Source organism: Zea mays, chromosome 1 (assembly GCF_902167145.1).
Source record: "Zea mays cultivar B73 chromosome 1, Zm-B73-REFERENCE-NAM-5.0, whole genome shotgun sequence".
Taxonomy (NCBI): Eukaryota; Viridiplantae; Streptophyta; class Magnoliopsida; order Poales; family Poaceae; genus Zea; species Zea mays.
This window is the reverse complement of record NC_050096.1, coordinates 17,813,679-17,836,585: the sequence shown is the minus strand read 5'-3', so window position 1 is coordinate 17,836,585 and position 22,907 is coordinate 17,813,679. Positions and strand designations below refer to the sequence as shown.

At 44.4% G+C, this 22,907-nt stretch overlaps 2 protein-coding genes and 2 long non-coding RNA genes across 5 annotated transcripts; all 4 read left to right on the top strand.

Moving 5' to 3' along the window:
• Nucleotides 1-7,258: 7,258 nt before the first annotated feature.
• Nucleotides 7,259-7,861, top strand: LOC103631810 (uncharacterized). Its single transcript, XR_555499.3, has 2 exons — nucleotides 7,259-7,407; nucleotides 7,512-7,861. It is a non-coding gene; the product is annotated as an uncharacterized lncRNA (long non-coding RNA).
• Nucleotides 7,862-10,768: 2,907 nt separating this feature from the next.
• LOC103631809 (uncharacterized) lies at nucleotides 10,769-11,954 on the top strand. The gene is made up of 2 exons (XM_008653452.4): nucleotides 10,769-11,367; nucleotides 11,514-11,954. Exons 1-2 carry the CDS (start codon nucleotides 10,853-10,855, stop codon nucleotides 11,698-11,700), a joined length of 702 nt encoding a protein of 233 aa, XP_008651674.1. The 5' UTR covers nucleotides 10,769-10,852; the 3' UTR covers nucleotides 11,701-11,954.
• Nucleotides 11,955-14,682: 2,728 nt separating this feature from the next.
• LOC103650390 (uncharacterized) lies at nucleotides 14,683-15,378 on the top strand. Its single transcript, XM_020547100.1, has 2 exons — nucleotides 14,683-14,844; nucleotides 14,928-15,378. Exons 1-2 carry the CDS (start codon nucleotides 14,740-14,742, stop codon nucleotides 15,213-15,215), a joined length of 393 nt encoding a protein of 130 aa, XP_020402689.1. The 5' UTR covers nucleotides 14,683-14,739; the 3' UTR covers nucleotides 15,216-15,378.
• A 5,919-nt stretch (nucleotides 15,379-21,297) lies between these two features.
• On the top strand, nucleotides 21,298-22,542 carry LOC109942749 (uncharacterized). Of its 2 annotated transcripts, XR_002265504.3 has the most exons (4): nucleotides 21,298-21,455; nucleotides 21,559-21,651; nucleotides 22,292-22,393; nucleotides 22,479-22,542. It is a non-coding gene; the product is annotated as an uncharacterized lncRNA (long non-coding RNA). The 2 variants fall into 2 exon arrangements; XR_002265505.1 differs by lacking the exons at nucleotides 21,298-21,455; nucleotides 21,559-21,651 and adding an exon at nucleotides 22,000-22,014.
• Nucleotides 22,543-22,907: the final 365 nt, after the last annotated feature.

Sequence of the window (22,907 nt, the reverse complement as noted above, 5' to 3'; positions counted from 1 at the left end):
AGCAACATGCATGCGGCGACCAACCAGGCAGACACCCGGACCCGGAGGCCAGCCCCGGTCCTATGATTTTGAAGGCCACCAGTCGAACTGATCATGGTAGGCCCTTTAAACTATATAAAAAATTATATGATATGCAGCAGACTAGATTAGTATTTCATATGTAAATAATTATGTGCATTAAAATGCGTGCTGCGCGCTCCCTGGCGGCGACTCTGCTCTGCAACTGCCGGCGTACGGTACGTTTTCTGCTGTGATTTCAGTTTGTGCAAACTGCAAGGGGTGAGGAGGATGCAGGCGACTGCCTGAAACGCTCGACAGCATATATTTTGGGAGTTACCGGGGGAGCAGAGCGACAGACATAACAAGGCTGTATCTCGTACGTGCCCTCCTCCTCCATCGACACCGTTCTGTACACGGATTTATTTAGGCTTTATTCGTTTGTGTCGGATTGGACCTGAAATTGTTTCAACTAATCAAAGTTTATATAAATTAGAGAAACAATTCAGTTAGAAATCGTTCCGACCCATCAATCCGGCACAAACGAACAAGCCCTTACAGATCCAATCCAACAGAGTACGGCTGTGGTTCGGTTCGGTGTACCGTGCTGTGACTGTCAGTCAAGTGTGTCTGCTCTTTTGGTTTTTCAAGCGCGGCAACCTTGGCCTATCTCATGTTGTCTTGCCTTTTGTTCTATTGGGGTTCGCGCATTTTCTTTTAATAAAGAAATATATGTGCTTCATGGAATCTTTTAGGCTAGATTTCTGTCTTTTGCTTCGGTCTCTTTCCTTTGGGTAATGGGCAGTGATATGTACGTGTGCCGCCTGTTCCATTGAGCTTGAGCTCGAGCTCGACTCGCCAACTAACTTCCACATACAGGTGATATCAAACTGACAGGAACTTGTTTGCAATATGATTAAGAATGAGCATTGGGAGGTGGATATGGGCCAGGCTGCCCGGCCTACAACCCAGTGCGTGGCCCATGTTTTATAGGAGCAGTTATTCAAAAATAAAAAAGCGAAATCAGCCCAATAGCCCTCCCTCGGCTCACCAACCCTGCCCCGGTCCCGCACGGCCTTTAGCGTTGTAGCTTAAGTTTGTGCTTTGTGTGGGTGTGCATGGTTTTGTACCGTGTTAGGCTGTTTGTCTCTATATATGTGTGTTCATGTGGTCTGATGTTGAGGTTGAGGCTAGAGTACTAGTGTCGTAGGCTTAAAAACCTACTTGTTTCCCCGGCATAAGCCAATCATGGATAAGTAAAAAAAAAAACTATGTCAATTATGCAATTCTTATGACTAATAAAAAAACTATATCTTTCCTATTATTTTGATATTGCAAACTAATTATGAGCATATATTGATTCCTGCTGCAAAATTAGGTAGGATAATTCACCGAACACCTATTGATGATTCCTAGAAGTAGTACGACGCGAGGGGGGGGGGGGGGGGGGGGGGGGGGGGACGACGTCGGGGATGCGGGCGAGCAACGTATGAGAGGAAGAGGAGGAGCAAGGGAGAGCAACGTTGCACATCCCATTATATGTTCAATAACTTTTGATGGCTTCAGGCAATTAACTTTTGGCGGCTGTCTAGGTGCATGCCGTGGAAAGTTACATGGTCTTCTGAGGGTTATAGAGTTATCTATCGAATGTTATACTAATATGATGTTTGGTTTGAGGAATCACTCCATCTAAATTGAGGTAGTGCATTATAAGTTCATTTCTTAAATTGAGTATGATGACTTCATTCCTCATATTAGTACTAAATAACTAACTATGAGGGATAAGATGGTGATGGATTAATTCATTCTGTTTCACAAATCAAACAAAAATAGTGAGGAGTGAGAAGATAACGGACTATCTCATTCTTCAAACCAAATACCTCATAAGTTTGTACGGCTAATCCTAGAGCCGTCGAAAGCGAGGCTGTTTACCGTTCTATAGAGACGAGAGTGGTGGGATTTGACATTCTCGTCCATCATTTTTTTGTTGCAACTGCGTGCGGAGTTTGTAGGCCGGCAAGCTCAGTCGAGGTGGAATGAGCGGCATGTGGGCAGCAGGGTTGGATTAGAGCAAGAATTATATATGCAGGACAAGCTTGGAGGACACCACGTGATATATGCAGGACAAGCCTGCAGGAGGACACCGTTGAGCATGATGGCGTTGGTCGGAGTGTTAGAATCTATACTGCCTAGGATCGATTCCTAAGTCCCTAGAATACCAATCTGACTGTAACTGAAAGTAAAATCTTGATGACGTGTAGATCTGATCTACTATCTACCGAGAGGAACGGGAAACACACCTTTATTGTTGTTGCTATCTTCATACCGTCGCCCTGAAGAGAAGCAGCAGGCATCGGGATCCGAGCTGCTGTAGGTTGTCGCGTTTCCAAACACTCCGACGCCTAGGCAATGGGGGCCTATGAGGACTAGGGTTTTGGGGCGAGGTACTAGCGTTAGTTTTTCCTGCGACCCCTTAGTCCTATATATAGCGTCGTGTGTCTGGGGGCTCCAACCGAGGTTAGCGTGGGCCCTCCCGATCAAGGGCCCGATTAAAGGAACGATAGTTGGGTTAAGTCCAATCCAGTCTCTATTGACCGGCTGTAGAGGACACACCCAACAATCTCCCCTTTGTTCTCTACATTCCTTGTACTCAACTTTTCTGGATTCCATCCCTCGACAAGTTTACACATAGAGACCAATGCGTGACAATAACCGATTAAGTATCATCGCACTCATTGACTACAACATGCTTGCCTGTTTTAGAACGAAAAGAGACTTTATTTGGTTGCAATCTGTAGCCCCTTTGATTCAAGATCATAGGTACTCCCTTAAACCCATGCCGGCTGCGTGCTTACTAAACACGCTGGGTGGAAGACCTTTTGTGAGCGGATCCGCTAGCATCTGCTATCTTCTGTTATGCTCATCTTTTATGGTTTGATCCTGAATCTACTCCTTAACAACATAATACTAAAAGTCAATGAACTTGGCAGCGCCACATGACTTGCTGTTATAGGAGTACGGTACCGCTGGCTCATTATCGCAGTAAATTCTCAGTGGTCGCTCTATGCTATCAACCACTCTTAATCCGGGTACAAATTTCTTTATCTTTATTGCCTGCCCATTTGCCTCATGCATGGTTACAAACTCAGTGTGCATTGTCGACGATGCTCTCGCTGTCTGTTTGCAACTTTTATAAGAAATAACTCCCTCAGATATAGTAAATTTATACCTCAAAATAGGGAACTAGATCTTCTGTTTGTTAGCATGAGGCCATTTTCGTACCTTGGAGGTACATTAGAGCCTTCTTAACTGCCTAACAGTGTTCTATGCTTGGGTTGATCTGATATCTCCCAAGCATCCCGGTAGTGAATTCTAAGTCAGGGCGAATATATATATTTGAGCATACAAAATGCTTCTGATAGTAGAAGCATGTGGTACTGACTTTATCTGATCTTTCTGACACTGAATCTGGGGACACTGATGATTCCCAAACTTATCACCCTTGACTTTTGGCGCAGGCGCGGCCTTACACTGATGCATACTGTACTTCTTTAGTACTTTTCTATGTATGACTTCTGTGAGAGTTCTAATACTTCATTATGTCTATCTCTGTGAAATTCTATTTTAAAACGTAAGAGGCTTCTCCTATGTTTTTTTATATCGAAGTTCGAGGAACGAAAACTTTCTGTTTCCGCTAGTAGATCTTTATCACTACTAGCTAAAAAATATGCCATCGACATACAGAACAAGGAAGATATACTTTCCTTAGACTTCGCATAAATGCAATTGTCTTCCTCGTTTTCCTCGAAACCAAGACTTTCTGATAGTCTAATCAGATTTGATGTACCACTGTCTGGAGAAATGTTTTAATCCCTAAATGGACCTCCATAAGTGACATCCCTTGATTTTCTTTTACTGCTCATGACAAAACCCTTTGGTTGTGCCATGAACACGTTTTCTATTAACTCTCCATTTAGTGATGTTGTCATAACATTCATATTATGGAGCTCTAGATCAAATGAGCCACTAGTGCCATAATGATCCGAAATTAATCTTTTGTTAGGACAAGTGAGAAGGTTTCATGGTAGTCAATGCCTTCTCACTGTGTGAACGCCTTGGCCACATGTCCTTGTCTCTTTCTATATTCCCTTTGGAGTCACGCTTGGTCTTCTAGACCCACTAATTTGCGCTTCTCATAGCTATTTCATATGTAGTGGGATCACCTTCTGCATCGATGTCCTCACACATATAAATCTCATCGCTTTCTATGTCTACACTTGTGTAAACTCTATAATCATCAGGAATCACAGATCGTCTAGACCTTTGAGACCTTCATAAACTATGTTTCTAGTTCTGGTTCGTTCTGGGGCTCCTGCATTAGTGCATCACTTGGCGTGACACTACTACTGTCATGTGAACTCTCCTGTGCAACCGACTCAGAAGAGCCAGAATGTGCAGAAGGTGTAGTGACTTGCTCTGTAGTAGTTGCACTTGGTGATACAATATTTGCAGCAGGGGTTTCACCTCGAGTCGTTACAACCGTTGGTGGAACCACAGCGGGTATCGAGAAGTATGGTTCTTCAACCATCGGAATCGGGACATGCGTCCTCTTTCTTGAAGGTCAACCTCTCTGAGTACCTTACTCCCCTTGATCATGTCATCTTCTAGGAAAATGGCATCTCTGGTTTCTATAAACTTGGTTTGTCTGCCTGGGCAGTAGAATCTGTAACACTTCGATCTCTCAGGATAGCCAATAAAATGGTAGCTAGTGGTTCTCTCATCTAGCTTTTCCTGCCCGGGATTAAATATTCTAGCTTCTGTTGGACAACCCATATGTGGAAGTAGTTGAGCGTGAGCTTTCTGCCAGTTCACAACTCATATGGAGTTTTAGCCACTGATTTGCTAGGAACTTTGTTGAGTATTTGCATAGCGGTTTTTAAAACCTCCATCCAAAAACCCAATGGTAAGTTAGAGTAGCTAAGCATACTCATTACCATGTCCATCATTGTTCTTCTTACGCCTTTAGGCAACCACATTCTGTTGCGGTTCACCAGGTGTTGAATACTGAGCTACAATACTGTTTTCACTTATGAATCTCACGAAAGGATCCTGGGACCTGTCCATACTCAGTATGGTGCCCTCAGTACTCCCCCACACGATTTGATATGACAATCTTTGTGTTCAAATCGTGTTGTTTTTCTACATCAGCATTGAACTATTTAAACTTGTCTAAATCTTATGATATGTCCCTTAAAAAAAGGGTAAATATAATTTCTAGCACTCTCGTACTGTGCATGCAATCTTTGCATTGCACTAAGTCTGTCAAGTCTAGGTGATGGAGAATCCGTCCCTTAACGAGACTTCTTTTCCCCCCCTCGAAATATGGCCCAAACGATAGTGCCATAATTTCGACGAGGTTTCTCCATAACATTGTTTTCTTACTCCTGCCGATGTTGGCTAGTTTGTTTTCTGGTGTATCTAGCACCACTGTGCGAAGATAAATAAAGCATGTCTCGTCAGATGACGAGACCAACATCTTTATTATCAAAACTGAATAACACAGTCTCTGTCACCGAAGTGATAGTGGATGTGCTGATTGTCTAATCACGGAACTGAAGTTAAGTGTCTGCGTGCTTTCCGTTAACCACTGTAACTGTTTTTAGCCCTCTAGGAGCCTTAGGTTTATACGGAATTGCATTCTGTAGCATCTATTGCAGGAATTCTGAACACTTTCTATTGTATGCCCTGTCTTCTTGCAATAGAGGCAGGTCTCAGGGGATCTGAGAAACAGTCTGATTGTTGCATATAGAAAACATCGTGATCATGTTTGATCTTATTCTTGAACCTTTCTTAGAGGTCTTGTTATGTTTGAGGATTCTTGGTTTGGGAAGATTGATAGAATCACTTATTTGACTTATCAACCTTTCCTCCTTCTAGACAAACTATGTCACGAGTTGATCTATATAGCACTTGTCCATTTAGACAGGTGTTTTACTGATCATGAAATGTCTCATATTCTGGAATAGCACCCTCAATAGGATCCTGGATGAGACTCTTATTGTGATCAAGTACATTACACTTGGATCTTTTTCAGTTGACCTTATAGATGCTATACTGCGCCATCTTAAGGTCATCCTAAGGTGAGCCTACTGTAGGCTTAGTGGGTTTCTTAAACCACAGTGAGGAATCTATTTCATTCACTGTAGTTATCATTTCAATCTTTTCCCGCCATAAGTGACAATAAATACCACATAGCGGTTTAATCTACCTTATCTGACCAACTAGTAGGCCAATATGTGCACTTTTGCAAAGTAAAACAGAAAATATTTAGGACATCTGAAGTAAATACTGAAACATAGAACTTGCATGAATTAAATATTCGACGTTGGTCAAATAATAACCATGTCTGGTCTACAAAATTTTTCTTGTTCTAAAATTCTAAACCATCGTTGGATGATCTAGAAAACTTAATTCTTGTATAAAATGTGGCAACAATATTCGACGTTGGTCAAAATATTCAATCACCACAAAAAATCTGACTTTCTATGCACTTAAAGATAATTAATCCACATAGGCTTCATAATAAACAATAAGACATAGAAAAAAAATAATAATCTAGTTCTAAAATTCTAAAACCATCGTTGGATGATCTAGAATATATATACTTCTTGCTCAAAATGTGGTAATAATATCTAACGTTGGTTAGAATATTCAATTACCGCAAATTTTCTGAATTCTATGCAATTTAAACAATAAATTAATCCACGTTGGTTTCATAATTAACTGAAAATTGCATAAGATACTGAATAAAATGCCAAAGTACGCAGCGGAATAAAAAAATAGTCCATAAATATCTCTGTATTTTATATAACTGAGAAAATATTTCTCAGATTTTCTGAATTTTCTTCACTATTTCTAATTTCTATTTAGTGTTTCTATTCCAGGAAATAAATAAATAAAATTTAATTCGCTGGAAATTAAATTTGCCAAAATGGCCTAACTAGCCTTACGGCCCAGCTCTGCGTGGCCCATGCCTGGCCACTGTGGCATGGCCTCCAACGGCCTAGGAGCCTGGCCGCCGGGCAGCCCACACAGGCAAGGCGCGCCAGGACACAACCTGGGCCTAGGCCACCAAACCGGCCCATGCGCGGCACCCTCCAATCCCGCCTCAATCCTGATCATCCGTGGGCATCCGACGGCTCCAGATCAACACAGGTACTGTAGGCGGTCTATAAGGGGCGGAGATTTCGGGCTAACTGAAACCCTAGCTATTTTCTGTATTCTCTTCCTGCCGGCCGCCAGAGAGATCGCCAATTTGACTGAGTCCCTTTCGTTTCTGTACGCCGTCAGGGAGCTTTCTCCGGCCGCCGTTCTTCTCGGTTGCCAGGGAGAACCAGCCGTTGGCTGAACGTCAGATCCTCTCTCCCTTTTTTTTCTTTGTTTCTAGCAGCTGGCCGCTAGTTTCTCTTCAACTCATTCTTTTATTTTTTTATTTTTATTTTTTTTTCTAGCAGCTGACCACTAATTTCCTAGCCGAGCCCAGGCAACTGACCGTACGACCGTCGATGAATCGGCCGGCAGCCATACTCGGCTGTTCAGTCTGCGCGGCGAAGCGGGGCCCTGCGGGCTCTCCCGCCGGCGTGCGCGTCCCCTAGTGCGGGCGCGCCGCCGTCGGTAGAGCGGTCAGCGGTGGTCCCTGCAAACCCGGCTAAATCTGTTGTTACTGTGACTTTCTGTTTTCTCGCCCGGATCTAGCCTCTATCTCGAATCCCTCTGAGTGAATGAATGTATGAAATGAAACTATATGTAATTTTGGGATTGAGTATGGAGGTCTAAAGTGTGGATCTGGTTCCCTTTGCGTTTTTCCCTGTGATTCACGCTTGGATCCAGTCACTGGATTAAACGAACATTGCTCTGTGCAATTTGACCGATCCAGATTTTAGGGTTAATTAGATTAAGGTTGAACCCTAACTCGTTCTGCGTTTCTGTTACTTTTCTTGACTTTGTTCTTGGTCGTGGATCGTTGGATCCCGAGCCATTGTGATATCTGTTGACCCAGATAAAACCAATTAGGGTTAGGTTACTAAAACCCTAACCCTAAAACGTTGATCTGTATTTACTATCTCGGATTCCATGCCATTGACCGAGACCAAGTCTCTGACAGTGGCAAAAAAAAAACTAGATTTATGGTTAGGTTAAAACCCTAACTCGAGAGAAACAACCTCTTTCTATCTATTCTTTCTGGATCTAATCTGTCTGTTCTCGAAAAAAAAGAGTTCAATCATATTGAACCGAGACCTTTCTGTGATCTCCTGATGCGGATTAGGAGTTCTAAGGTTCGTAGGACTGCCTCTGATACCATTGTTAGATTCTATACTGCCTAGGATCGATTCCTAAGTCCCTAGAATACCAATCCGACTGTAACTGAAAGTAAAATCTTGATGACGTGTAGATCTGATCTACTATCTACCGAGAGGAACGGGAAACACACCTTTATTGTTGTTGCTATCTTCATACCGTCGCCCTGAAGAGAAGCAGCAGGCATCGGGATCCGAGCTGCTGTAGGTTGTCGCGTTTCCAAACACTCCGACGCCTAGGCAATGGGGGCCTATGAGGACTAGGGTTTTGGGGCGAGGTACTAGCGTTAGTTTTTCCTGCGACCCCTTAGTCCTATATATAGCGTCGTGTGTCTGGGGGCTCCAACCGAGGTTAGCGTGGGCCCTCCCGATCAAGGGCCCGATTAAAGGAACGATAGTTGGGTTAAGTCCAATCCAGTCTCTATTGACCGGCTGTAGAGGACACACCCAACACGGAGATCCACATTATTGGCATCATATCGCTAACTCCATCAGGAGAGGCAAAGAGGGCGGCCAAGAACACACTATTAAATTAAAAATCGAAAGGTGCAGGATGAACCACCGTGGCGAAGACGACAACACCGAAACATGTCTTACATGTGTCACAGGATACATACGGAGTATGCGTGGCACCAAGAAGACCATGGGCATGTTTGGTTCATCTTTTTTCTGACCAGCTTTTCTGAGAATCTGGCTGTGGAGAGAATCTGAGTATCATTACGATTACGTGTGGAGAAAGATAAAGTTATTCATAGGGCTCAGGATCTAAAAAGTGACGGATTCCTACTATTAAAACGACTCAATCGATTATGTGTTTATGTTGATTTTGGATGATTTTTGCCCCCAACGAATTTTATAGAAGATAGCTGAAAAGCTGAGCGTTTGACAGTCCACATCAGTTTTTTGTGACCAGAAGCTGCCAGAAGCCGAAATAAACAGGGCCCATGTGTAACCGCAGATCCCTTTCTCGTACGAGTATTTACTGAGCAAACAACAACACCGAAGTACGTATTAATTGTTAATTTTTTTTTTTTGCTTTCGTTGGAAGTCGACAAAACCTACCGATCGATCGAGTTGACCGGCGGTGCTGGTGCATGAGCTAGAGGCCCGCACGTAAGGATGGCAATAGGTACATACCCGTCGGGTAGTATTATTCCATACCCGTATCTATCAAAAAAATCTATCCGTCGGGTTACCCATATATACTCGTGGGTATAAAATCTTACCCATATCCGTACCCGCGCGGGTATTTTTACCCGTCGAGTAACCCGTACCCGCTAGGAAAGTCTTAAATTCCAATATATCAATCACTCAAAATATTAAATAAACATATAGAAACGACTTCAACTTCACATATAACAAATCATATGATTACATAACTTGGTATCTAGACAAATGATAGCTAGAGAAGAGTTTTTATTTTAGCTAAGATGTGCTCTATTAGATGGCTATAGTTGTATTGATGTGGGTATATTTTATCCATGGGTAGACGGGTATGGGTAGTTCCAACCCGTACCCGTACCCGTCTACCCAACGGGTAGAGGTTTTTTCTCATTAACATACCCGTGGGTAGAGAAATTATCCCGTACCCGCCTTCATATCAGGTGAAACCTGTCGGGTATTCGGGTTTCGAGTACTCATTACCATCTCTACCCGCAGGCACTGGCGAATCCACTTCGTTGCCAACGTGTCTCGGAGAAGACTTCGCTTTCAATTGCAAGCACGTGCTGCACGAGGACCTGGTGGTGCGCGGCGCACGATGTTCATAGGGAGACGCGGCCGCGCGCCATGGACAGAGCGACCGCGAGCATCGCATCGGATGCACTCGTCTGCAGGGCGAACCGCACACGCGCTTCCCGTTATAATTATTTCTCGGTGCGTCAATACCATACGCGCGCGCGGTGGAGGAGATTGAACGAAGCAACAGAACTTTTGTAAACTATCCTCCCCTAGACCCTAGCTACTACCTACGTACCACTCCGCCGAACTCGAACGTACGCGCGCCTCACGTGGCATGCCATAGCTTTCGGGCGCTCTCGGTAGGAGTCAAATGAAGCACGCTTTGGGCCGTTTATTTTATAGCTCAGTCGATGGATAATTCATAATTCGAACAGCCGCAGTGGCCTGCCGTGTGGCTACCATCGCGTGGGCATTTGCTTGCGGTTGCAGCCTCTTCAGGATCATGACAATGAAAAGGCGTCCCGGTCGAAAGGACGCTTTGTTCTTTGTCTCGATCGCCAGAGTGGAGACGGCAGATAAACACCATGTGTAGCACGTGCGGCATTCCTTGCCATTACAAAACAAACATTCCTCACTCGGCCAGGACGCACACGGCGGGAGCCCTTTTTTTAAATAATTCGAGGCTAGTTAACTAAACTTTAAAACTGTGTCCACAGTCCACACCACACCACACACACAGGAGCTAATAGAACACGTTTGCATTGTGTGTGTGTGTGTGTGTCCACAGGCCACAGCACGAGCGATGCGCACTAGTATAAATGAGCGCAGGGCATCCCCCTCCCCTCCCCGGCAGTGCAGCTGGAGGAGCACCTCACCAGTGGACATTGCTCCAGTCCCGCGTTCGTCTCCTCCCGCGAAATACCTTCCTTCTCCGGGTACACAGAAGAGAGTCCGAGACCGCTAGCTACATTAACGCTAGTCCCGCACACGCAGAGTACGTAATGATCCCAAGAGCGCCAGGTCTCTTCCGCCTCGAGGAGGGAGTGGGTGCCCGTGCCTCGACCTCGGCGCCAGCGGCGATGGCGGCGCCCGCCGGCGACCCGCAGCTCGTCGGGCTCCGCCTCATCATCCAGCCGTCGCCGAGGAAGCAGCAGCTGCCCGCGGTGCTCAGGAAGTCCGCGGTGAGGATTGTTAACCCGGCCACGGCGAGCGCGGTCAAGTGCCACGACGACGACGACAGCGGCCGGCGGGTGTTCGCGGGGCTCGAGTTCCTCAAGCGCTGCTCCTGCTGCCACAGGGACCTGGACGCCACCATGGACGTCTTCGTGTACAAGTAAGATATCGATAGACGAGTGACGACTCATCATCCCTCTCTCTCTCTCTCTCGAACCCGGTGCCGCGCGCCGCAGTCCGCAGGCAATCGGTTACTCGTGTGCAGGGCAGGGGGTTTCAATTTCAATTGTTTCTTCCTTCCCGCAGAGGAGAGCAAGGCTTTTGCAGCGCCGAGTGCCGGTGCCGCCACATAGCCAAGGAGGAGCGGCGGGAGATGGAGATGCTGCTCAGGAAGCGCCGCGACGCGTTCCACAGGCGGCACGCGGCGGCGGCGGCGCCCAAGATGCAGGCATCAGATCGGCGCATCACGCTGCAAATAACCGCCGCACGATGATATATGTGGGTGCAACTTTTTTTTTTTTGTTGTTGCCCTCTTCCGTCCGCTCTACGGTGTACCACTACATACATAATAGGAGAGGAGGCACGATCTCTCTCTGTGAGTGTGGAGTATGAAAACCGAACAACACTGGCAGCTTGCAACGGGTAGCTCATGCTCACTTCCTGAAGAACCAAATCTTTTTCAGACCAGATATATATCAAAGAATATGATTTTTTATAATATATAACGTAGATAAGTGTTTTCAAGTTCGACGATTTGCTGATCGTTCTGGCTGATGGACTTGGACGATTAGTCATGATTAGTCGAATGGCTCGGTGATTAATCGTGATTGGTCTAAACCGACTTAGACGATCAATCGCGATTATTAATTGGACGACTTGAAAACATTGATGTATAGATCCTAGAATCTATTTGCATAGTAAATTTAGTTCGAGATACAAATATTGCTAATGTTTTCTAGAAACATATTCAAACTTAAATAAAAATGTTTAACAAGCAAACATTTATATATAGTAGCACATGACCAACCAAATGATGCAATCAGCCATGAGAGCAATATTAGCAACGAACATAACTTGAATTCTCAAGTAATCTAAAACTCGGAAGCTCATGAAACTGTTGGAGCAAAACGTGGCCTCATACTAAAACACTAGAACATGTGGATTGCAAAGCAAAACCTTGCGGTGTGGTAAGATAAAACTATGTGATATGGTTTGTGAAATCAGATAACACGTTTTTTTTGCTCTCAAGTCCAAAGCATAGGTGAATCTCACCATTCCGTAGTTGAGGATAGCTGAGTTTATAAACGGAAGACCCAATGAGGCGGCAAAAGTGGTGAATGAGAGCCAATTAAATTTTGGTGCTAAAAACTAAAATTGAGCACTTAACATCAATTGAGATGAAGATGAAGACATCACTCAAACTAAAATTACATCAGCCAAACAATGATCTTATGATTTTAAAATGTTCCTAAATCTCACACGAAACCAACAAATTGAACAAATCTCAAATCATACACATAAAAGTCCAAACCGGCCTAAAATTGTGTCCATATCTAGTGTTGTTTCCATCAGCTCGATTTTTCAGTTTTTTGGATGCGAAACTGAACCAAACGGACTCAGTTTGAGCTAAAATTTTACATTCACCTTGACAACTGAGTTTCCAAGGTATTCATAAATTTTGAACTCAAACAGATTTGTAAATCAATCGTAGATCAAAAAGCACATATTAGACTAGGGTTTTTTTTGGGTGTTTTCAAAACGAGTTTAGATAGGACTTGCTCAAACCATATGATTGCAGAGGTCTAGAGAGTGATATTTACCCCAAGGAAATCCTAAAACAATCCCCAACTAAAGAAATAAATGATTCTTTCAAAATCCAAAGGAGAGGGGAGGAAATGAGAGCAAAGATAAACTCGAATAAAAAACTACACCGCAAATAAAACTGAGTACACGATTCAAACTACTCTTTGGATGGATCTGTCCACTCTTCCTTCGGATACAAATTTGAAGATTACAAGCACACATATGAGAGCAAAACACATGTGGATCTCGGCTAAACTAGAGAATGAAAAACTAGGGTATTCTAAATAAAAACACAAGAGTGCCAGCCCAAGAGTTAGCTATCCAAAACAGCTCATCCATCTATTTATAAAGGGTTATTTCACTAGTATAAACGATCTCTAGATACATAGAGCCTATCCACTTAGTCAGGAGCGAAATAGACCAACTCCTGGGATTTTGTTCTGAATACCTTGCGTTCCACACGGAGTTGCTTCGCCTTGACACACCCTTTACGATGACGCCACGTGCCACCTCCGATTTCCGGCCGAACCGCACCATCAAGCTTTGAGGCCCAAACTCAGCAAAACCAACAGTTGGGTAGTTTTGAGGCTCAACCATTGAAACTTTCATGAGTAGCGCACCGCATGCACGACCCTACGTTCTGGACACATGTCCCACCAGTCCTCGACTACATCGGTGACACGATCCTGAGAGCACCTAGAAGGGAGGGTGAATAGGTCATCCTACAAAAATGATTTAAAACAACACAAACTTGATCTAATAATGAAGTTAGTGTAAACTAAAACCAAGTTTGCGATAAGAAGAGATAAAAGTTCCCTTCACTCACTACAAGAAATTTGTCCTTTTATGACAAAATACCTAATGACAAGGTCAGTTATCGTCATATAATGTCACATAATATGATGGAATTTTTTGAGTCGTCATAATTTCATGAGGCCATGAAGATTTTATGACGATAGTGTTTTTGTTGTCACATAAAGGTACTAAGATTCGTCATATATTGTCAGGCGCCAGGAGCCGGTAGACGGTTTTACTTTTATGACGCTTAGATGTGCCTTTATGTGATGATTTGGCGGCGTCACTTTATGTTTTTTCCAAAAAAGGACCGTACCCCTTTCTGTTGACCGCATTCACTTTCCCATCTCCCCCACACCACCGAAGACGAAAACGAGCGGAGGGCGGCCTCTGGCGGTGCGGAGGACGGCGAGCGGTGGGCGAGCGTCATGCGGCTGGTGGCATCTGGGCTGTGCACGGCCGGCGTTGGGTAGGCTCCGGGCGCAGCTGGCTCCCCGTCTCCCCAGGTGACGGCGCGGTAGCCTGGGCGGAGGCAACGCGAGCTCCGCTGCCAGGCCGCCCGGAGGAGCGCGGATCTCCAGTGACCGCCGCGACTAAATCAGGTTGGTAGGTGGCGTGCTCCTACTCCCCACTTGCTCGTGGTGGGCACTGGTGCCGTCAATCCCCTCCTTGTCCCCTTGGATTTGGTTGGCAGCGGCGCCCTCATCCCCTCCCTGTTCATCTTTCAATTGGAATCACAGTTGCTAATCATTCCCATGTGCATCAATCAGGGGTCATGTCGCAGGCTTGGTCATCAACTGTGCGCTCTCGGCGGCGAAGCACAGCTAGGGATGTCGTAGAACCCAGACCCCTTGTTGTTGTTGCTGTAGGAACTGTGCCCATTGGCGTCGATCTGGAGGCGCCGATCGATGATGTGACCGGGTTGCCGTTGATAATGTGCCCAGATTGCAAGGATGTGAGGGTGTTTGCTGCTAATACCACGTACTCCAATAACGTTGGAAAGAGATTTTTCAAGTGTCCTAGGAAGAACCGTAGAAATGTCAGTGAAGTGGTTGAATAATTTGCATTGCCCAAATTTCATTCTTGTTTGCAGTGGTTGACTTTGCTGAAATTTGGATGCAGGGGACATGTGATAGGTTTTGGTTCGAGGAAGAATATTTGGTGTTCCTTCAGGATAATGGATATCTACCGTCAACATCCTCCACCATTGCAGCAGGTTCGACAACCAAGGTTCCTGAGCTCGTGGGAAAAATTGATAGCTTAGAGCAAAATCTGAACAAGGTGACGGAAATGGTTAGCAAGAACAGAGATGGCATGGGAAGCTTGATTTGTCTCGTGTGTGGATGTGTGAATGTAACAGTACTCCTGGTGTTTGCCATCTTCTTGGTTGTAGCTTTTGTGTTGAAGTAGGCAATGTTGATGAAGTATTGGCTTTTGTGTTGAAGTTGTAGTACTATTGAAGAACAAGTTGTATTGAACCTGTTGTGGTGGATGTATGTGTACTTCGTAGGAAATATGGGCCTTCGTGCTCTTGGACATCTCTTGTGTAATCTGTGTCTTTGTGATGTATGTTGGAAATAAAGATATCTATTGCTTATGATGATTTACTTGTGTGCGATGAAATTTTTGTGGCCTGCATGTTTCTTCCAGCCTATACATTTTGTGACAGATTCTATACATTCCATGACAGAAGCTGGGCATTCCATGACAGAAGCTGGGCATTCCATGACGATGAAATTTTTGACTATATGTATATATAACATCACGTGAATCAATTCTGGGCACTGTAACTTGCATCATACATCTAGTATGCACTGAAAACAGAGTCATTGCATATAAGGTCTTACAAATTCAGAATTCAGATACAAATGTAGTAGCATAATTGAAATACACAACAGAATCACTAATAGAAAAAGTTCATGGTTCATAAGTCTAAAAAACCTTCCTTCAGCATAATATCTTCCTTCATCTGTTGTAGTGCATCAACCTTTAGAGTTTTTGAGCAAAGTTGTCTAAAAAACCTACCCAATTCAGCAATTACTTCATATACATCTTTTCTCACCAAACCACGAAGGCCAGCTGGTAAAATACGTTGCAGTAGTATATGATAGTCATGTGTTTTTAGCCCATGCATTGATCCTCCTCCCTCCATATTAACACATCTTGATATATTGGAGGCATAGCCATCTAGAAACTTAACATTGCTCACAAATTGCAAGAACTTCTTCTTTGCTTCTGGTGTTAGAACGTAACAAGCTTTCAGCTTTGAGGATGCATTACCACTGTCATCTAGCAAATGAAGCTCTTTTCTTATACCTCTTTCTTCCAAATCTACTCTAGCAGCAATTGTGTCCTTTGTCTTGTTTGGAATATTGAGTAGAGTTGACAAAATATTTCCACATATGTTTTTCTCTATATGCATAACATCAAGGTTGTATTGTAGCTTCAATTTTGACCAATATGGCAAATCATACAAGCTAACCTTCAGATGCCATACTGGTTCTCCATCACGGCGTTGTTTTCTTGATCTCGGCTTATCTGGATTCTTGCCAGGAACATAGCAAACTTCATCCAATATTGCCATAACCTCATCTCAACTAAATTTCCTTGGTGGTTCTCTATTTTCATGGTGGCCATTGAAAGATCTATTTTTCCTCCAAGCATGGTCGCTTGGGAGGAACCGTCTATGTCCTATGAATCCAATTTTGTTTGTCAGACATTCAGAGCATGGATTCTCATCACAGTGCACACATGCGAAGTAACCCTTAGTGGTTCTGCCTGACATGATACCTAATGCAGGATAGTCATTGATTCCCCATAGAATCGCTGCACGCAGGGTGAAGTCTTTGCCTTCATATGCATCATAAGTAGAGACACCATTCCAAAGAGTCATCATGTCTGCTATCAAAGGTTGCATGAACACATGGAAATCTTTGCCCGATGATTTTTTGCCTGGAATTAGTAAAGCAAGCATGTAATTGGGTTGGTCTATACACATTCAAGGTGCAAAATTGTATGGAACCACTATCACTGGCCATATGCTATATGAATTGGTCATCTGACCAAATGGGTTAAATCCATCAGTAGCAATGGCTAACCTCAAACTGCGGGAATCATCTGCAAAAGACTTGAAACTATCATCAAATTCTTTCCAAGCTTCTCCATTAGCAGGATGTCTCATTTCATTCTCAACCGGTACCCTCTTTTCCTTGTGCCATCTTGCATACTGTGCCTGCTGCTTTGAGATAAAGAGCCTTTGGAGGCGTGGAATTATTGGAAAGTAACGGAGGACCTTGTGAGGCACTTTCTTTCTGCCCTCCTTGTTCACTTTCCATCTTGTGTACCCACAAATTGGGCAATGGTCATCCTCTTCATGATCTTTCCAAAATAGAGCACAATCATACTTGCACACATGAATAGATTCATAACCAAAACCAGGCTTCCGAAGTAGAGATTTCAGATCATTATAGGGCTTAGGGAGGCCGGTCACATTCTTCAAAGATGACGAAAGCAACTCAAGGATTGCATCAAACCCAGAATTTGGTATCCGATTGTACACTTTTATATGCAGTAGTTTAATAATGAAACTTAGCCTAGACTCCTCGGTGCAACCTGGATAAAGTTCACGCTTTGCCTCTTCCATGATTTGCTGATATAAGTTGCCACCGACACCATGGCTTGCTACGGTGTACAGATTTTGAATCAAACCTTGAACTCCCCGTTCACTATCATCTAAAATGACATCTTTAGCTTGTCCTTCATCATCAGGTGGAGCCTGGTCATTTCCATCCCATGACATATATTCATAACCAACAACGAGTGTGCCATCATCATCTTCTTGAACATCAATATCTCCCTCTCCATGGTAAACCCACATTGTATAGCACCTAGAAATACCATTGATTTTGATATCCTCCTATACCTCATCTTGACTTTTTTCTATATGGTTCAGGCATTTTCTACATGGACACTTGATTTTCTCATTTGCACTAAATCTACTTTTGACATGTGCCATGAATTGTTCAACACCAAGCATATATGGTTCACTAAATGGCACACTATTGTATACCCAACTTCTGTCCATCTCATCCTGGAGAAACATACGTGACAAAATTTTAGAAATCGAGATGGATAGAAATCAACAAAACACTTTTGATAGCTTGCTTACCTAAAACAATGGCCACGCTGAGGCTTCAGCTCCGACCACCGGTAGTTGTCGAGGGAGCAGATCCTGCTGGCAACTAATCTTGCTGGCTAGGCTACAGTTGGGGTGCTTATCGAGGGAGCAGATGGCCAGAGGTGGCGTGCATGGCGAGGCTGTAGGTGGAGGAGGGGGAGGGCGGCTACGGACAAAGCAAACCGAGGTCGGCGACAAGGGAGCGCGGCGGGGCTTCTGCAGGGCCAGCGTCGTTGCTTCTGCAGGGCCAGCGTCGGGCGTCGTTGCTTCTACAGGGACTAATTCTATCACTGACATACGACCCCTCCTGTCAGGACCCAAGATGGCCAGCTCTGGTTTCTCCCACTGAGTCACTGACATACGGCCTCAACACGACTCCCGCCCTACCTTATCCTCTCGGCTGCTCACCACCGCAGACAAGTCCAGTCCTCTCCCTCCCCTAAACCTAGCGCCGCCACTCGCGCCCACCACGTCGCCATGTCCTCCTCATCACTCCCCTCAACCTAGCTCCGCCACTGGAGTCGAAGATCCACGGGCCGAACATCAACGAGCCGGCATCCCGGACCTCCACGGATACGCCTCCGCACAGGGAGTCCTGCTTAGCTCCGCAGATCCGTTGTAACACCCCGTCCAATCCCTGGACCGGCGGTACTTACTCCTGGCAGCTCTTTAGGATCATATATTGTCCCCACAGACCAACACGAGTCTTTTGTGCGCACTTTGTCCTCACTCATGCGCACCCGAGAAAACTTCACGGTCGGTCACCCATCCCAAATTGCTCCAAGCCAAGCACGCTTAACTTGGAGGTTCTTTCGAGATAGGCTTCTGAAAAAGAAGATGCACCTTGTTGGTATGATTACACTATTAATTCTATTAAGCCTTGGGCCAGGACATCCCATCCCAGGGGCCAGGATATCACAATCCACCCCCCTTAGAAGACCGACGTCCTCGTCGGTCAACCCCAATCCAGGAACCTCCCCTCTTGGCCACGTCTGTATGTCTAGTGTCGTCATATGCCATGCCATGTGACCACTCCGGGCCCACATGCGCCATGCGCCATATACCCGAACCCCCTAGCCCACACACGCCCGTGAAACCTCGAGGGTCGGCTCTGATACCACTTGTAACACCCCGTCCAATCCCTGGACCGGCGGTACTTACTCCTGGCAGCTCTTTAGGATCATATATTGTCCCCACAGACCAACACGAGTCTTTTGTGCGCACTTTGTCCTCACTCATGCGCACCCGAGAAAACTTCCCGGTCGGTCACCCATCCCAAATTGCTCCAAGCCAAGCACGCTTAACTTGGAGGTTCTTTCGAGATAGGCTTCTGAAAAAGAAGATGCACCTTGTTGGTATGATTACACTATTAATTCTATTAAGCCTTGGGCCAGGACATCCCATCCCAGGGGCCAGGATATCACATCCGTGTAGGCCGCGACGAAGGCTGCCTCACTGGCCACCACCAAGGCTGCCTCGCCGATAGACGCAGGCCCACAGCCCCCGACCTCTTCTACTGGCATCAGGAATCTGGTATTGTACCATGTGGTTTACTGGTAGTGCATCTCGTTCTAGCATTTATATATGTGTTCTTTCTAGCGTGTTTGTAGTTTTGTATTCTTTCTACCATTAACCAAAATACTGATGCGTTAGTTGTTTCTTCAACTCATGTACAGAAACTGGATTCAGTTTTTGCTCTTTCTACGTTTCTATGTAATAAGTAATAGAAGAAATGGAAAAAACCAAGTATGAGGTGGCAAGGGACGAGACTGTAAAGCATGTTCAGCAAGTTTTTAAATCTTTGGGCATTGATGTCTTAGCACAGACTGTTAGAGATGTTATTTCACCAAAAAAGAAAGAGGGAAGAGGGAAGGCTATAAATTCTGACAATGATTACGATCCATGCTCTGACATTGAAAACCAATCTGACACTGATGATGACTATGATGATGACCTCAATAATGAGGTCAATACTGAGGTGAGATGCATTGCTAACCAAATTCACATGGTCATGGCCTGCCTATTTCATACATATACTCCATTGTACCTAATAAAACATATACTTCTTTCATAATTACTCACCTACATTTTTCCTCTTGATAGGCGACACAGATGGTTCCAGGAACTCGCCCTCACCAAAAGAAGCAAAAGGCAGGAACAATGCCGGCTGCCAACCACCAGCCACCACGCACACCAGTCAGATTGATAAGGCAAAGTGCAGCCATGCCTTCGCCTGGAGGCCGCCCGCCACCTAAGCCAAGACATCCCTTGCCTCCTAAGACCACTTCGAAAGCCACCCCTAAAAGAAATGCCATTTCCAGTAGTACCCAACAACAGGTCCAGGCCAGTACAACAACTACTGAGACCACTGAAACTACAAACCCAGTGTCTTTTCCTCCAAAAATGACCAGGTCCACTCAAGCAATGTCTTCACCAGTTCGAAACACAATGCCTAGACCTACTAGACACACCATGCATAGTCCTCCTAGATTCACTAGGGCTAGTGCAGCCATGTCTTCTCCTGGTGCAAACCCTCACCATAGTCCTCCTAGATTCACTAGGGCTAGTGCAACCATGTCTTCTCCTAGTGCAAACCCTCACCATAGTACTCCTGCAGCCACTGCTATCGTATCTCATCAACCTAGTCCCACAACTAGTGTTAACAAAACAGTTCCTACGGACAACTCACCAGGTGGGCACAACTCTAGGCAAAGCAATGCCATCATTGAGTCAGCTAAGCAATTTGATGCTACTACTTCAGAGGGTAATCCGAATGAAGGAGAACCAGTTGGTGACTTAGTTCCAGCCCTTTTAGGTAAACAATAAATGTTCCAAGCATTGGTTTGTTCATTTAATATCTACATTTGTTACTGCTATAATAACACAATTTTATTATTATTTGCCAATGTAGCGCCCAAAAAGAATGTCCACAAGAAAACCATGGGTCATGGCTTAGAGAAGATGCTTAATAGGGGAAACCAGTTGGCTATCCACGTGGCTGAAGGGAAGAAAAGACCGGAGGTCCCACTTCAAGCAGCGAAGCTGGCATCGAAAACTGGTGTTGCCCTTAGAGACAACCTACCTATCTACAAATCTTGGAAGCTTTATGACAATGCCGTGGGGCAGGAAGAAGTACGAAAAGTGCTTGACAAAGTCGCTATGAGACAACTATTTAACTCCTCATAATAATTTTTAGCATTAATCTACTCATATGCGATATAACTGTTTCTAATAAGTCGTTTGTGTGGCTTTAGTCAAGGTTGGATGTCGATGTTAAGAATGAGGGACCAAGCAAAGATGCATGCACAGATATCATAAAGAGGGGAGTGAGGCAGACGAGGTATAACCTAAAAAGGAAGTACTTCGACGAGTCACTGACAAAAGAACAGTTGTTGGCCATGCAACCTCCACCTAAAATGAAGAAAGAGGATTGGACTGGGCTGGTAGAGTATTGGTGTGACCCAAAGAATCAGGTCAATAACTACATTTTCTGCTTTTGTTACTATGAAATGCAAACTAATATGTAATGCAAAATGTGCATGTGAATGAAAAATCTGTATTGCATTTGTGCTGTAGGAAAAATCTGCTAAGAACAAAGCAAACTGAGGCAACATGCAGCTTCACCAAAGGACTGGAGCTAGGTCCTATATAGCCCATCGTTACAGCCTGGTATGTATACTATGTCTTTTCTAAAACTAGCTTCAAAGATGGGAAATATGTAGCATAATAATTACCATGTGCTACTGAGATGTAAAGTTACCATGTGCTCCAATTACTTCTGAGATGAGCTAATAAGTCATGAAATGAATAAGTGCAATATCTCTTTGGTCTGAAGGACTTACATTTTGGAGTGTTATTGACTATTCATTTCATCAGATGTGAGGTTTATGCCAATAGGAAAGTTGTGATATGTCATGAAATGAATAAGTGCAATATCTCTTTGGTGTTGATTGAGTAGCTAATTCTGAGATTGGCCATCTGATTTCTGAGATGAGCTCCCATGTTCATAATATTTGCGCCGTGCTAAATGAGGTATAATCAATCGGTGCTTATGCTCCAATTCTTTTATGGTGACCATCTAAAATAGAAAACAACAGGACAATTGCTATGTCATCAAACATGATCATCATCAGTACTAGGGTTTCTTTAGGCCATGTTATTAGTCTTGACCTGTCTAGGCAGCATTGATGCATGTTCATGTGTTCTTTTTCTTAAACTGTCAGTCATTATTTGACTATGTTGTATTGCTGTTGGCATGTACCAATATTTCATGGCAAATCTTATATCCCAAGTTTTTTATATGCCGCAGAGGACTAAGTACAACAACATGGAGCCGGATGCTGTTGATTTCTTTGGGGAATGTATGAATAGTCCCCGAAATGGTCGTACTCCGCTTGCAAATGAGATATATGTAAGTTACATGTACTACACTCAAGTAAATGCCTGGTTCAACACTTTTGTATGGCCTTGTTACTAAGTACATTCATTTTATGTAGGAGCAAATGGTTGCAGAGAAGGATAGAGAGCTAGAAGAAGGAGAAGCACAAAAGTCACCCTCCAAGATTGTTGCTAATAGTCTCAGCCAGATCATCCGCTCATCCACCTTCCTTCCAAACATTGGTGTCCCTACAACGTCCAAGACTGGTCGATCCACATCGCTAGCTGCACAAGCACGCATGCAAGCTCAGTTTGAGGAAAAACTCCAAGCTGAAAGAGAGGAAGCTGCTAGGAAGCAAGAAGAGTTGCAAGCACAACTACAAGCTCAACAGGCCGCACTTGAAGAAAACCAAAGTTTGCTGCGCCAGACCCAAGAGGAAGTGAAGGGGATGCATACCAAGTTTGAAGAGACCAATGCACTACTACGAGCTGTCCTGAAACTTCAGAAAGATTGAGGTAGGGATGCATACCAAGTCTGAGGATGATGC

Bases quoted from the DNA above. Each gene is read 5' to 3' on its own strand.
- LOC103631809 (XM_008653452.4), top strand. From the start codon at position 10,853: ATGAGCGCAGGGCATCCCCCTCCCCTCCCCGGCAGTGCAGCTGGAGGA. The intron at 11,368-11,513 runs GTAAGATATCGA...TCCTTCCCGCAG, and splicing joins ATGGACGTCTTCGTGTACAA to AGGAGAGCAAGGCTTTTGCA.
- LOC103650390 (XM_020547100.1), top strand. From the start codon at position 14,740: ATGTGCCCAGATTGCAAGGATGTGAGGGTGTTTGCTGCTAATACCACG. The intron at 14,845-14,927 runs GTCAGTGAAGTG...ATTTGGATGCAG, and splicing joins CTAGGAAGAACCGTAGAAAT to GGGACATGTGATAGGTTTTG.